This window comes from Harmonia axyridis, chromosome 7, assembly GCF_914767665.1.
Source record: "Harmonia axyridis chromosome 7, icHarAxyr1.1, whole genome shotgun sequence".
NCBI lineage: Eukaryota > Metazoa > Arthropoda > Insecta > Coleoptera > Coccinellidae > Harmonia > Harmonia axyridis.
Genome location: NC_059507.1, coordinates 33,569,429 through 33,585,894, shown reverse-complemented (window position 1 = coordinate 33,585,894; position 16,466 = coordinate 33,569,429). Strand labels below are relative to the sequence as shown.

Sequence of the window (16,466 nt, the reverse complement as noted above, 5' to 3'; positions counted from 1 at the left end):
TAGGTTGTCGGATTGTGATATATTTTCAAATCCACAATTTCACTATATAATTATGAATGGATATTATATTGAATGAATAATATTTATTTAAGTTATTCCCGATTAAATCTGATATTTTTCCTAATTGTCTAATTTATAATAAGCAGAATATTTATTATTTTTTGTATCTGCCTGCTGAAACTCATAGTTTGGCAACTTTTGCTCTCCTAGTGTCATCGGTTGTTTCATGTAGTTTGGCGCGCTTGAATTTGTTTTCTGAATTTCTGAATTAGATAGTATTCATTCGTATGTGTGAAGTTCAAAAAGTTCATAAAAAGAAATTGTATTTTCAAGAATTCGTGGGTTAATTTCGGAAGTTTCATTCATAGTTTGCTTCCAACACTTAGACTTCTACCCGGATAGTACTATATTGTATCGAAACTGCAGACATTTTCACGGATTCGTTTGTCTGTGAGATGCTATCATCCTTTTCGAAACATTCTGAGGAAAATGTCTTGGCACCCCATTGTCAGATTATCTAGATTTGTGAGAAACAAATCACATATCATATGTAAATGACATCAATAGTGATCACAATTGTGATCCCTGAGGATATATGATTATGATTTTCCCATTTTTCCCCATTACAGCTCGCGATGCCTGGTTATGAACATTTTGGCTAACATATTTGATATTATTGGACATCAGATATATGAGGATTCAGTTATTATGGTCTCTCTTAAAAAATTCTCACAATATATCGTTTCTCGGTCATGTGAATTATTCTGGCGTCATCTTGTGGCATGAAAAGATGTATGGAAGATCTTGGATTATGTATCTCATTTCATAGCCAATGTGGAGCAGTGTATAAAAAATTATCGATGGCGGTGCCTGAAATAACCAAGGAAGATCATTTCTCAGTCGGGTTCTGGCCGTCGAACATCCCAATTCCATCCCAACCAGAAATGAGAGCTCCCCGATTGATGACCCCGAAAATTGCAAAAAATCCTTTTTCAAAGCTCCATATCTCGAAAACTGTCCATTTTTGAACTTTGTGGCTATGGACACTTCTGATCAGTTTATCAAGAACTACAACATATCAAAAATTCAGCCAAATTCACGGAAAGCCATTTCCCATACAAAACGTGCGGGGTCCTTTGATATGTTAGAGACAAAATTTGCTTACTGAAAATGACATATGCTCCCTATATCTATGTTTATTATTCTGAGATTGAATTCTATCTTCCGAAACGTTTTAAATGTAAATAATAGAGAAAAACTTCAGTTTTCATAACAATTCACGAAACAAATCTTGATCAGAATCAAAATAAGCATCTTAACCTTTAATGACATCTATACGTCGTTCTTTTCATTTCGGCTGGAGCAGAAGTCAAGGTACAAGTATACCCGTGTCGCAAAATTTTCCTGTAAAAAGTAGACGCAGTCTCCCAAAACCTGTTCCTGTATTGTCTGGCTGTCGCATTTTGTCTACCACTTTTTGCAAACTGATTTGCAAAATAACAATGTGGTCCTAGTGAAGAAACACCTATCGTGTATCGCGGTTTAGGGACATGGGAAGCAAAGGTTATATCGGTATAATGAAATTTTTGACATTTGACAGAGTTATGACACTAGTTTTTGGTCATCCATCCAGGTAATGACCCCGTTCAACGCTGCTTTATTTTATATTAAGAAAATATGTATCGGTTCGTGATATAACTTCGTTGAATAATATCGCAATAAGCTATAAAAAACCTTATACGTTTACGTAAATTGCTTTATTGTTCGGTACGTGAATTATATATTATATTCCAAAAGGATTGAAGAATTCGATCTGCTTCCATAGTAATGCTGAGATAGCAAGGTGAACCTGATTCTGTGATCAAACATTACCATTACTTTGAAAGATATAGGTAGGCAGAGAAGAATGCAGTTTTTGAGGCGAAACATAGAAAATTATAACTGGATGACAATCGGTATGGTCGTGATCATGAATTGCTGTTACATTTAAGTCGATAAATGTAATAAAATATGACGGAACCTTTGTGTGAAGGTAGATTCTAACAAGATACTTACAATATGTTTTGAAGGAATTAGCCTGTAATCACTATAAATGAGATAAATGTAATTTATTTTATTTGCATACATAAAGAATTTTTGACATTATATGTGCATAGGCTTAGGTTATACGTGTTATCCTTCCATTTGATCGACATTCTTCTAAAATGTACTAGAGAAAGTATTTGAATTATTAAAGGTCAATACATAATATATGAATCAAAATTATTGAAGACGTTGATAATATCAATTTATTGTCAAGTTAAATTTGAAATTTATCAGGAAGAATACCATTCCACTGTGAAGTATGTATCAATAAGAATGCAATAATTCAAGATTAAATTATACAAGGTTTTCTGTAGCAGAGCTTTATAACATTTGGCAGTGTTTCGTTGATGTGATTCGTGAAAAAATAAAGTTTCTATTTTCATTTGGTTGTCATATCAGGTTGATAAACATAGAAAGAGAGACCATATGTCATTTTCAGTCAGCAAATTTTGTCCCCAACATGAACTGTCAAATTTGACATGAAGCGCGCGTTTCTCCACAACGCACTTCTTATGTCCCATAGTGAATCAACGTTTCATATAAACTCAAAATATATTGGTATAAATACCTAAATATATTAGAAATTCAAAAAATAAACTTCAAGTTGCCAAACTTTGAACTTTAGCAGGTATGTAGATACAGAAAATAATAGATATTCTGCTTATTATAAATTCGACAATTAGGAAAAATATCGGATTCCAAATATTCAAATTTGCATATTTAATAGGGAATCACTCAAATAAATATATTACATTCAATATAATATATCTACATTCATAACGTATAGTAAAATTGTGGATTTGAAAATATATCACAATCCGACAACGTAATCTAACCATGTTGGGGACATGTAAAAATTGCGTATACTCCCTCTAGCTATGTTTATTACTCTATGGGTAAACTCGAAAAAACTGCAGACAGGTGCTGTCATACAGTTTTTCTATCTAGATACCATTTCTAATTCAAAATTGAGCGTTTGTATTTGATACAAATTGAGACGAGAAAAATAGTGGATATAAAACATTCCATTACAAAACAAGGAATCTCCAGTTGTTAGTTCGTGTTCAAACTCTATTTAATGAATCAATCGAACTATTCAATTTCGATTATCCGATATCAGCACCGTTTTCCGACAACCTATCGCGATTTTCTCGATCGATATAACCACTTCATAAATCACCTCAATTACCACAACGCTAAAATGTTAATATGCTCTATCTGAGGATCTTACATGGTAATTGTTTCCACGATATCTCAACGCCGATAATCCAGATTAATTCATCGTTGTACAACCTATCCGTCCATCAATTCAAAACTAATTGTAACTTATAATTCAACGTTTTTATTGGCGTAATAACTTCGGTAAGATGCATAACTTCAATTAATCCGTTGTAAAATTAATATAAACTAATTACGCTCGGTACAAAAACAAGATAACACGTAATTTAATATATGTATTAGCGGTATATATTGTGATAATCTATGGGACGCGAGCTAGGCTCGATTTCATCTCAACGTGTGAACGGTTTTTCCATTTTCTGGTACATTCTAGAGACCGGATGTTCAATCTTGGTGTCTTCATCTCTCCTCCGTAAGAAAGTAGCTTCATCCGATCTGAACGAGAGCTTTTTAGGTAAATAAATAAACGAAGCCATGGCGGCTCAGTTTTTAATAAGGTAATGATAAATTTAATTATAGTAATATGTTGTGATACTTAGTAACAAAAAAACAAGAGCTACTTTAATTGGAACTGGAGACGTTATCATATCCAAATAGTTAAACACCGGAAAACTTGTTGTCATCGAAGGTGAGTAGCGATAGATCGGTTTGGAGCTCATCAGTATCGCACAATCCAACATTGATGACAACATAGTTTTATTTTATTTATTTATTCAAGACAAATAGGAATACAAACAGGTAAACCCCAATACAGCATTCACAGTTTGACAATTAATATATCATACAAGATATTGAAATAATGAAAACAAAATTCAAGCTATGCAATAACTATAAACTGAAAATTAAACATAACATTATCTGAAAATGATCAGCATACTGAAAAACAAAGGGCAACTTTAATTTTAAAATTCTCTTCAATTCATGGAGTTGAACATTGAAAATATTAACATCACATGAAAAAGAATTAAATGTTAACAACATTCTACACAATGGCGAATTTTGGGTTATATTAATTCTACGGAATGGATTTCAGTTTCATATCACTTAGTCTGAAAGTAATTTCTCATTCAACGAAATCAGAAAGAAAATAGCATTGATTTAGTCCACAGTTCCTATCGTTTTATTAAATTGTATGAAGTCTATCCACATATAATATCGAAGAAAATTTCTAGGCTAGAATTCCTCACATGTAGCGGGAAGCTTAGAGATTATTCAATAATACAACAAAACAATATAGTATAAAAAAATTTAAAAAGGATTTCTTCAGAAGGTTCAAGTGAGGAAAAAGAAACATACAGTTGTTAAATCCACTACTCAAAGTACCATTAGAATTCTGCTCCCAATCATAACCTATTCGAGCAGTTAGCTACGTATGTATTAGTCTTTTATCTAAGATCAGCCTACATCATAATTGCAATTTGCTTCTGGTAGCAATAGGATACAGGAGATGAAAGATGTGCCACTAACGCGGAGACGGCGACGTTCTAAAAAAGGCGAAATCTAGAAAACGGTCATAAATATAATCTTGTCTCTGTATCGGGTATTTCTATTCACTCATATTAGCAGTACATAGATAGAAATGTTGACGAGTTTTTGTGCCGGGTTTGTCACATAGTCAACTTTATTTGCGCTTGGTCATATTTCAAGTCTTTCTGGATGTGAACTCTCTACTAATGAACAATTTCAATATTTATTACGGTCGCAAAAGATCCTCAATGATGGACGTGATACCGTTCTGGAAGCAGCACATTGGTCGGAAACTGAGAAATCCATATGAAGCCATCCATATAATTCAATGAGAGGAATTTTTTTTCGAAGATTAATTTTTCAACTCTATCGAATGGGTTAAGAAAGCCGACTGACAGTCTCTGTGAAACAGTCCTCTGGCAAAAAGTTTGATAATGACTTCTGGATGACAACAATATCAATCATGTATTTGATAAACATCTTCGGTACAGGAAGACTCGTCGCTCCAAATGATCTTATTAAAAAAATCTGGATCTGCATGATGTTTTCCAAAATTTGCCGGCAAAATTGAATTTCGTTGAGGTGAATAATTATGCGAGTAATATTTTTGCACGTAAACAATTGCCATTGTTCACTAAGTAATGCAACATCGAAGATTTCTTAACAGAATTGACAAACTTGATTTTGCCAGAAACGTACCCATTTGGATAAAAACAGCCATATCTTTTTTCTTTGGGTAACAAATGACTTGTGTGATACCTCTTTGAAATCACTATAAAATAGACAATTTATTGGTGTGATGTGCAGCAGTAGCTCGGTGCATTTTTTTTCCACAACGATGGGCTAAACTTTATGAACAAAATAATCCACTACCAAAATTTCCAATAAAAATATTTCTCATAGCCCCCCTTTAAAATTTTCGGAGAATGTTTTTAATGTAAACGTTAAAATCATTCTTCAGCAATATTTTACTGAAAAAATTAACCAGAAAGATGTAAAATTGTACCAACCGTAAGGGCAAAACTATTGAAAGGGGCAAAAATTCATTATTTTCAAAAAAAAAAAAATCTCGAAAACGGTAAGACCTTTATTATAGGAATTTTGTCATAGCAGGTGGGTTATCCTTTGATCTACATTCTCCCTCGGTTTGACGTGGTCTTTACGGGACACCCTGTATATCAGAAACATGATTTCATTGTCGATATAAACAACAGACCTGAAATGAACACATTACGATACTGAAATAGAGAAAACCATATTATCATGATTGTTAAATCATAAAATAAGATTGATTCAGACTTAATATTTCCAATTCTTAAATATTAAATTGGTGTTTGAGTTGATTCTGGCGTGAATTTCTAAAATAATTTAATTACTGACAACTGTATCATACTTTGTTGAGTAGCTTTGTCTGAAGTTTCACAAAATAAACCATATAGTTAATACTATTCTTATTTTTTTTAGGTGCAACATTATATCCTCGTGGTTCAGGCTCAAGATGCTGGTTATCCTTCCTTGTCTAGTACGTTGACAGTTTACTGCAATGTGATAGATTTGAATGACAATGCTCCAGTTTTTGATCCAATGTCCTACAGCAAGGAGATCTATGAGAACGCCTCCATCTCTTCTGCAGTCCTTACCGTCAGTGCTACAGACTCTGATTCTGGTAAGTTACAGTTACTGCAAAAAATTTTCGGCCCATTGAGAATATTTTTAGATCATCAAATCTTATCTTTTATATACCTTTCATCCTTCATATTAGGTACCTAGTAAGGAAAAGTTTCGAAAATTATAGAGTGGTGCATTTATAAAATACTACAATGGACTAGTTTAGTGATGTTGATAATACTATATTTGACACGATAGAATTAAGATATAGAGCAAAACTGATAAATCAGTGAAAAAATTTTGAAAATCCATCAATAAATGACTGAGATATAGATTATTTAAATTTAAGTATTTTAGCGCGGTACGTCTTTGGTCTCCGACTCGTCTGTGACGTCACGCCACTTGCCTGTAATCGCTACACCATAAATTACGTTTAAATACTTAGCCGCGCCAAGGCTCTCGCGCCGTTTGGTGTACAGTGTAGTTTTAAATCGAGTTTTGTTTTTATGTCACCATAATGGAAGAAGGCTTCGTGAAAAGACGAAGTTATTTTTATTCAATAACTTATTTCAAACCAACTTACACCTTAGTATTTTTATTATCAGAAATAGACAGCTAGTACTGATAGGTACTTACATCAAAATGATCTTCACACACATAAATGTAGTAGTTTTAGGTCCAATTAAGTCACGCCTCATTAATTTGCACCACTTCTTCCTTTGATTCATGTCATTTGGTATATGAAAAAACAATTTATTGGGGTTTTTAATTGTCGTGCTTGCACACATAGGCACAATACAATATTTGTAGGATTTTTTTTTTATTTCAGCCATCGTGTAACGAACAAAACACGACACGAACGGCACAAGTGATTGTACACCAATGAATTCGTAAACACTCTGCGAATACCAGTCGCCTCGTGTAAGTGGCGTGACGTTACACACTAGACGCTGCGTACTATGAAATTATTCTTCCAAGCGCAACTTGAAAGTCCCATAACTTTTTCATTTCAAGAGATATTTCAATGATTCTTCCACATTTTGGTTTCATTTTACTTAAATTTTTAGAATTAATCCTTAACAAAAAAATGAAAACTAGTCCATTCTGAAACAATACATTCTATCGCTTAGTTTCGCTATACCTCAAATAGTTTCAAAGTTGTTTTGTTAATTGCGCTTTCTAGATGCAAATTTACCATCAATTTCCTAACAGAGTGTTTCCATAATTGTCTCCCTTTTCAATTGATGTTTTCATCCTTTTATTTCTTATGTTCGATGTACACTTTTCTCTTCGATCTCATGTTCCAAAAGTCACGCAAAAAAGAGAAAACTTGTCTAACTCAGTTCTGTCTGAACAGCTGTATGTTGAAATCAGCATGTTGACGCTTCATCTAATTTACATCATAGCGAAAAAAAACGCAAAACACGAGTGAAGCATTTGTGTGTTGAGACAAACGCCCTTGCAAAACTTGTCTCGCTGAATAAGTTATAACGAACAAAAGGTAGGTGTTCGAGGAGTACTGTCTTTTTGGACAATTGTTAAACGTTAGCGTTTCCACTTTTTTCTACGGGTTCATGTCAATCGTCAGAGAGCAAGAAAGGAGTGTTCTGCGATCGCACTCTGGAGATTACAAGGTTACATTTTCCTTATACCGTGCCGTGAACCAACAATGTTCTGTAATACCGTGTCATCAGGGACAATGCACAAAGGCCTCAGGGGTCAGGCGGACAGAAAGACATAGGACATTCTGCTTTTGGTCTATTTGGATTTGCATGGGAAATCATCGCAGTGGAATTAGTTGCAATCAAAGATCAAAATCTGAGATTGAAGTTATCACGACCTGGCTGTCAGAACCACAGGAAATATAGGATCATGCTCGCTGGCCTGCATGCGTTATAAATATGGATGTTATTGTTTTGCAGATTAGATAATGGGAGATTATGAAAGTCTTTTTGATTTGCAGTATCTTTGATGAAATCATTTTTGTTTTCTGCTCTATGCTCAATCAATAGGATGTATAACTTTATAAATTACTTAGGACGTTCAAATTCTTAGTCACTTGGCTGATCTTGGTATGTTGAACGTTGATTTTTTTTAGGTGTGTTTTCCTTCAGAGTAGCAGGTCCCATCAAAATTTGATGATTCTTTGTGGATGTTGTTGCAATGAAGAAATTTACAGAAGGGATTTTCCAATAGGAGGTTTCATTTCCACATTAAAAAAAAATTAATATCACCGTGAAGGGGAAAGTATGCCATCAACGATTGTCGAATTTATAGCATTCAGAATATTCATTATTTTCTGTATCTACCTGCTGAAATCCAAGGTTTGGCTACTATTGCTCTCCTAGTGTAATCTGTTTTTCACGACGTTTGGCGCGTTTGAAGTTTGTGTTCTAAATTTCTGATATACAATTTAGGTATTCATTCCAAAGTATTTTGAGTTAATATGAAAAGTTGGTTCACTATGGGACATAAGAAGTGCGTTCTTCATGGAGAAACTCGCTAATTGAGTGAAATATCGTATCCCTGATTTTTTTTCATTTCCGCGCGCTTCATGTCAAATTTGACAGATGTTGAGGAATAAATTTGCTTACTGAAAATGACATATGCTCCCTTCATCTATGTCTATTACTCTGAGGATTGAATCATACGTCGATCAACTTCTGACAGAACAAATGGAGATTTTGACATGATACCGTCGATTGGCCAATTCTTGAATAGCGCCAACTTGAAGAAAAAAACAGAATTGGGACCTATGTCGAGCCAAATCGCCAAAATTATCTTAAACAAAATCTAATCGGTGAACACACAAGTATTTTACACATATTAGCAATACCCCTTGACAGTAACATTCCCTTTTTTGCTATTGGAGTAACTCCTCCAACAAAATTTGGGGAATGTTTTTCAACAACGGAAAAAATTGTTGAAAATGAAAATTGTTGAAATGGAAAATCGAAAGGTACTATAACCGACTTCCTCCAGTGAACTGGACAATTCATATTATGAAGAATTCGTTTATTCTGGAATCACAAGAAATTCCTGGGGTCGACTTTTCCGAAAACCAGTTCGAAAAAAGCGAGGACGCTACAAAATATCCCATCCAAATTAAAACGAAATGCAAGCCGAAAAGACGAAATAGAGAACATGCCTTTTCGGGAATTTTTATTATTATTATCAGATCCAACACAAAAGTGTTCCATTAACAAAAGTCCAAGGAAATTCTCGGAATTTAATCTGGTAACAGACTCTTATACATCGCGAGCAACTAATTTATTTTAATCGTCCCAGTCTGTTCGGCCAACTTCTTAATGTTATTCATATGTCAAAATGATGTTTGAAATTGGTTATGGTTTTCCTTGGTTACAGATGAGGGCTCCATTTATGTTCGGACCCGTTTTTAACGGCGTGACACTGTGGGAAAACGAGATAGAAATTAAAAGCGAGGATAATGATTCACTTACAATTGGGCTTGTGTTGTCGGATTTTTGAGCGCTCGTTCACGGAACAGATAACTGTCATTTAGTCGCCACGTCTGTAGATTTGAAATTTTGTGCTGGAAATGGTATAAAACTATTAGGTTCGAGGTCGAATTAGTAACTTGAAACTTTTTAGGTTGATTTGAATCACTAAAAGACTAAAACCATAGTTATTCTGCTAAGGGCATAATCTGACAAGAGGTTGCGTAAATTTTGACGTTCGAAATTTCTTCTTCTTCTTCGGGTGCCTATTCGTTCCGAATATTGGCGATCATCCTGGATATGATAACTTTATTCACGGCCGCTATGAATAACTCGGTAGTAGTTTTCGAGAACCATGTCCTTAAATTTTTAAGCCATGATATACGTCTTCTTCCTGGTCCTCTCTTATCATAGACTTTCCCTTGGAGAACGGATTTTAAGAGGCCATATTTATTATCATTTCTCATAATATGTCCTAGGTATTCCAGTTTTCTTTTCTTGATGGTGTTCATTACTTCCAGGCTTTTGTTCATTCGTTCCAGTACTGATTTGTTGGTCACTTTATCCATCCATGAGATCCTCAATATCCGCCTATAGAGCCACATTTCGAAAGCCTCGAGTCTTCTCTCCGTTGCTTCTGTTAGTGTCCATGATTCCATTCCGTAAAAAAGAATTGAGAAGATGTAGCATCGGAGTAGTCTGATTTTAATGCCTATGTTCAGACTATGACGCTTAAATACCTTAGCCATCTGATTGAACGCGGCCCTTGCCTTCTCTATTCGAATTCTAATCTCCTGTGAATGATCCCAATCCTCATTTATCATGGTACCTAGGTAGGAGAACTGTGTTACCCTCTCTATAGGTTTATTATTAATTATCAGGTTGTACCTCCCACCTGTTTCCTTACTAATCACCATGAACTTAGTTTTGTTGATGTTAATTTTTAAGCCGTATTGATTGTTAACGTCATTTATCCGGTTGATTAGCTGCTGCAAGCTGTTCATGTTGTCAGCAAATATCACAGTATCGTCTGCATATCGAATGTTGTTCAATCGTTCCCCGTTCAGAAGGATTCCCATGTCGGCACTATCAAAGGCTTCTTTGAAAACTTCTTCTGAGTAGAGATTGAATATAAGCGGTGAAAGGATGCAGCCTTGTCTAACGCCTCAAAGATTATTGAGTTCGTTGGTTTGTTCCTCCACATTGATCTTTACCGTCGCTGTTTGGTTCCAGTAAAGGTTCCTGATAATTCTTAGATCTTTGTCATCCATTCCTGTGTTTCTCAGAACTGCCATCATCTTCTCATGCTGCACCCTGTCGAACGCTTTCTCATAATCGATAAAACAAGCGAATATATTACAATTCATATCTCTACAGCGTTGGAACAATACTTGCAGACAAAATAGGGCATCCCTTGTGCCGACACCCTTCATAAATCCAAATTGTGTATTCGTCACCCTTTCTTCACATACCTTGTAGATTCTTCGGTGAATGATCTTAAGAAACAGCTTCAGCATATGGCTCATAAGGCTAATAGTTCTATAGTCACCACACGCTTTGGCACCCTGTTTTTTTGGTAATATTAGGAATTCAGACATGAGCCATTCTTTTGGGATGTTTCCTGTATTGTAGACGGTATTAAAAATGCGTGTTAAGAATTTTACAGACTCATCATCAAGGAGTTTGAAGAATTCTGAATTCACCCCGTCTGGTCCCGTAGCCTTTCCGTCTTTAAGCGTGTTAATAGCGGCTTGGACTTCATCTGTCATAATTGTAGGTCCAGATTCAGTTCGAAATTTGGTTTTCAGTATCTAGGACATTGATGATAGGCGAGATAATTTAATGACAATCGAAAGTTCGTTGCAAGCCTTTGGCTTCGAGCTGTTTTAGTATATCCAAAGTCAATTGAACTAGTCCAAAAAAACGCTTGGTCAGATGCAATAGTCATAAACCATGCGAATCATTAAAAAGTAATTAAGAAGTGATAGATGTAGCCAATGAGTGTAACCAAAATCGCCCTCACAGTGGAACGTGGACTTTTCAGCCAATAGGAAGAACCAAATCGAAAAATTCTTGTTCACAAGACAATTTGCAAAATAGCGGGATTTATTTGAGAGTATTGATAGGCAATTTTAGGCATTTGTTAATCCCCGAGAATTTTTCTTTGATTAGCGCATTTATACTTTGAACATACGCATTGCCGAAACGTGACATTTTGAAATTTATTTGGAATGAAGTTGTCAAACTCAATCTTGTTGTCATAGTGATTGATAATTGCATTATCAATGTAATGTTGACATGATTGGGTTTAATTGTGCCATATGACACAAAATGACAAATTTTGATTGGTTGTTAGAATTGTCAGAAAATTTTCCTAGTAATTTCAAAACTGCCGATATCATCGGGATGAAAATTTGCATTTGGTTATTGAAGACGCGATCAGCACAAAATTTGGCATAATAAATTGTTATTTTATATCTATCTATTTTCATAGAAATATTCGGTTATTTTTCGATTTCCTTCTTGAATTTTCTATGCTTTTGATGACGTTATCAGCTGGAAATTTGGCACAAAATCGAAAATTGTTATTTCACATCCAAATCTAAATTATGATTGAATATGCCATATTTATGAAATTTCGGGTTGGATTATGCACATTTAATTGCGAGATCAGATCCTACCATGAAAATTTCAAGATCAAAGTATTTTCATTTGGGAATTATAGTGTTTACGACAGACATTCTTGAGTTTGACTGAGAATTCATCATCAGTCTGTCGAACTTCATTGTTGGAAAGCATTTTCCCTTCAAAATTAGAGTATTTCAGATATTGTCATGAAATGATATAACAAACAATCTGTTTAGGGAACGATCACTTTGAAATGAGGTGTTTCCAACTTGAGTTTAATTTTTCAAATCTGCAACGATACAAAGTATCATTCATCCTGAAAGCAACTTCATATTTTCCTCTGACTCGTCTTTGTGTACAAGTAGGCGGTTGTTATGAATTTCTTTGGAATTCCAAGCCTACTTTCACGTATAAAAACTACTTCTCTATATGTGGCAATCAACTTTTTGCCTGACGTTTATTCCATCTCTTTCCCAATGTTATATGACATTAAAGCAACTAATTAAAGATGGTTCAACTAAGTATTTGATATATTGTTTGTTATTGCCCATATTGCGGTCTTTATATGGCAAAAAGTCATACTATAAATAAGACTGCCCCATATGCCACTTGGTTGCGGAATGAGTACCAAGAAATTTGACATTGACAGACAACGCATCCGTTGAGACTACGTAGCTAATACAAATAAAGCGGCAGAGCTGCATTTCTGAGAAACAATGAATTCCTCGAGAATAAATATTCATTCTGATCGACTAAAGTATCGTCTCGCATGGAGAACTGTCTTCTGTTCTGGATGATTTCATAGGAAAAAATTTAGATACATATGGATTTATTATTTTGTCATATCTCACATAAATGGATATAATTCAAAATTAATGTGAAACTATAAGTGAGGAAAATCAGAATTTCAATGGATTATTCAATATACCCATGGGTAAGCATAGAGTGGAAAGGAGAATAAACTTTATTGTATTGAGTGCTTTCACTCACCAAAAAATTCTAGAGAAGCACTAACGTTAAATTAGAAGCTTTGGGTTCTGATTTAGAAATAGTTGGATGAATTTTACTGATCGAATTCTGAAGAGATGCATATCACTCTCATTTTGTCATGATGTGTGTAGTCTACCCTTTAGGTCCATTCTTTCAGTTCGTGAACACGATAACTCGAGAACGGAAGATCTAGAGAATTTGCAATTTTGGGGTAGTTTCGGATTTCAAACTTCAGCTTTCATACAGCATAACGTAATTTGCTAACTTTGTATCCTCTTATGAGAAAAATGCTCAAGAAAGCTTACTACTCAACATCTGTGCCCTGTGTGCGCTTTTCCATTAAAAAAATCAATTTTCGAGAAACTTTGTATGACCACTAATAATTTAAATACTCTCAACTTCTTCAATTTATATCCAATTTTTATGGAAATTTGATATGTGAATCCAGTTTCGGTTGGAGATAAGCGTTTGAAGTATACAATTCTTTCATTCCATTTTGGTGATACGCACTCTATCAACGTTTTTAAAAATATGCGTCTGTTGTTTAAGAGAAATATGTTCTGTTTGAATGAGAAGAGTATCACTTATAGACCAATGATAAATAACAATATTTGGAAGATTTATCTCTTGATACTACAATAGAAGAATGAACATAGATAGAGGGAGTATACTCAATTTTTACAAGTTCCCAACATGGTTAGATCACGTTATCGGATTGTGATATATTTTCAAATTCACAATTTGACTATATCGTTATGAATGTATATTATATTGAATGAAATATATTTATTCTCTATTGAATATGCAAATTTGAATATTCGGAATCCGTTATTTTTTCTAATTGTCGAATTATAAAAATAGAATATTTATTATTTTCTGTATCTACCTGCTGACAATCAAGGTTTGGCAATTTTTGCTCTCCTAGTGTCATCGGTTGTTTCACGTCGTTTGGCGCGCTCGAAGTTTGTTTTCTGAATTTCTAATATATTTAGTTATTTATTTCAATTTATTTTGAGTCAATATGAAACGTTGATTCACTATGGGACATGAGAAGTGCGTTCTTTGTGGAGAAACTCGAGAATTGAATGAAATATCGTATCACTGATATATTTTCATTTACGCGCGCTTCATGTCAAATTTGATAGTTCATGTTGGAGACAAAATTTGCTTACTGAAAATGACATATGCTCTCTTTATCTATCTTTATTACCCTGAGCTCTATAGGCTAGGTTGATCTATGATTCTATCGGCCAGGTAGTCTATATCCACCAGCGCATACCTACTAGTGTTCAACTAACTACCAAGTTGCAGTATGTTGATATCTTTGCGCATTATTGGGGAGACGAAATTTCAAATGTCTATAACTCTGAAATCATTAAGCAAATTTATTAACGTACTTAATCAGTGTATGCGCATCTTCAACTTATCCCCGAAATTTCAAGGTGGTTCAGCAAATAATGCTAATATTCATTCGAAATGAGCGCGCAAAAATATTAAAGTTTTCACACACCTAACGTTTTGAGTTCGAATCAGCTCATCTGTTATCGCAGGTTGCTAGAAGGCCTTCTGTGTGTAAGTACCTACGTATAGAGCAGCCTCAATGTCTTCCGAAGGTAAACACATGTTCACCAACCACGTCCAATTTGTACCAACCATTGTTCGAGATATTTACGTAATTGTCCGATTTATTGGTACAAAAACAACGATTCGATAGCTGAACAATTATGCATTACTGGAGGACAATGAGACGTCAGTGCGTGAACCAATTATCAAGGCAACGTAAGGCATATCCGTTATTCGATTGTTGTCGTCTCAGTGTGCTATTAAATATTCTCAACACACTGTTCCTTTCAGATTGTTCTCCCTATATATAATTGTTCTATTATCTAGGATTTTTTTCGAGTTTGAGTACGAGGTGTACTGTGCTTGTAAGCTTGCGTCGACGAAGTACTTAATGTGTGTATTGATTTTGAATTTAATCGTGCGTATCCTGGGAAAAATGCAGGACTATGCAAGCTTTCCTAACACATGACATCGAAAGAATGAGAGCTAATTATTTATTCGATTCAAGTAAGCCAACTGAAACTGACAATCCTAATATTGCACACCACAGCCTCAGACTGTTTGGTCCATCCTCTATACAATAAAGCTTTAAAGAATTGCCCTGATGTTATCTGATGTCATTCAAACTGCAACAGTAAAAAAATGCAAAAAAAAAAACGTAAAAAACGGCTCTCCCTTTGCATCGATTGAAGATCACCCTATCTAAAGGGTGTTTTTTTTAGAGCTATAGAACTTTAAATTGCAATAAAACAACGATGGATTATTCGATTGACATGAATTTTATTTATCCGCAAGATAATCTTGTGGCATTACATTTTAAATATGATTTCTGGCATATGACTGCCACGGCTGGCTCGGATGTAGTCCAATCTGGACGTCCAATTTTCGATGACTTTTCCAATATTTGTGGCCGTTTATCGGCAATAACACGGCGAATGTTGTCTTCCAAATGGTCAAGGGTTTGTGGCTTATCCGCATAGACCAATGACTTTACATAGCCCCACAGAAAGTAGTCTAGCGGTGTTAAATCACAAGATCTTGGAGGCCAATTCACAGGTCCAAAACGTGAAATTAGGCGGTCACCAAACGTGTGTTTCAATAAATCGATTGAGGTACGAGTTGTGTGACATGTTGCGCCGTCTTGTTGGAACCACAGCTCCTGGACATCATGATTGTCCAATTCAGGAATGAAAAAGTTAGTAATCATGGCTCTATACCGATCACCATTGACTGTAACGTTCTGGCCATCATCTTTTTTGAAGAAATACGGACCAATGATTCCACCAGCCCATAAAGCGCACCAAACAGTCAGTTTTTCTGGATGTGACGGTGTTGCGACATACACTTGAGGATTAGCTTCACTCCAAGTAGCCATTCAACCAGAAGTGCGCTTCATCGCTAAACAAAATAAAATGGACGTAGTGCGCGATACGTACTCCGCACAGAACCATTATTTTCGAAATAAAATTGCACTGATTGCAAGCGTTG

General features: G+C 34.9%; 1 protein-coding gene across 1 annotated transcript in view; it reads left to right on the top strand.

Annotated features, from left to right (window-relative positions):
• LOC123685230 (cadherin-related tumor suppressor) overlaps nucleotides 1-16,466 on the top strand; it is a 263,888-nt gene that overhangs the window by 220,609 nt on the left and 26,813 nt on the right. Inside the window, exon 4 of the mRNA XM_045624851.1 lies at nucleotides 6,196-6,397. Within this exon, the coding sequence (XP_045480807.1) occupies nucleotides 6,196-6,397 (202 nt within the window). The remainder of the gene's footprint in view (nucleotides 1-6,195; nucleotides 6,398-16,466) is intronic.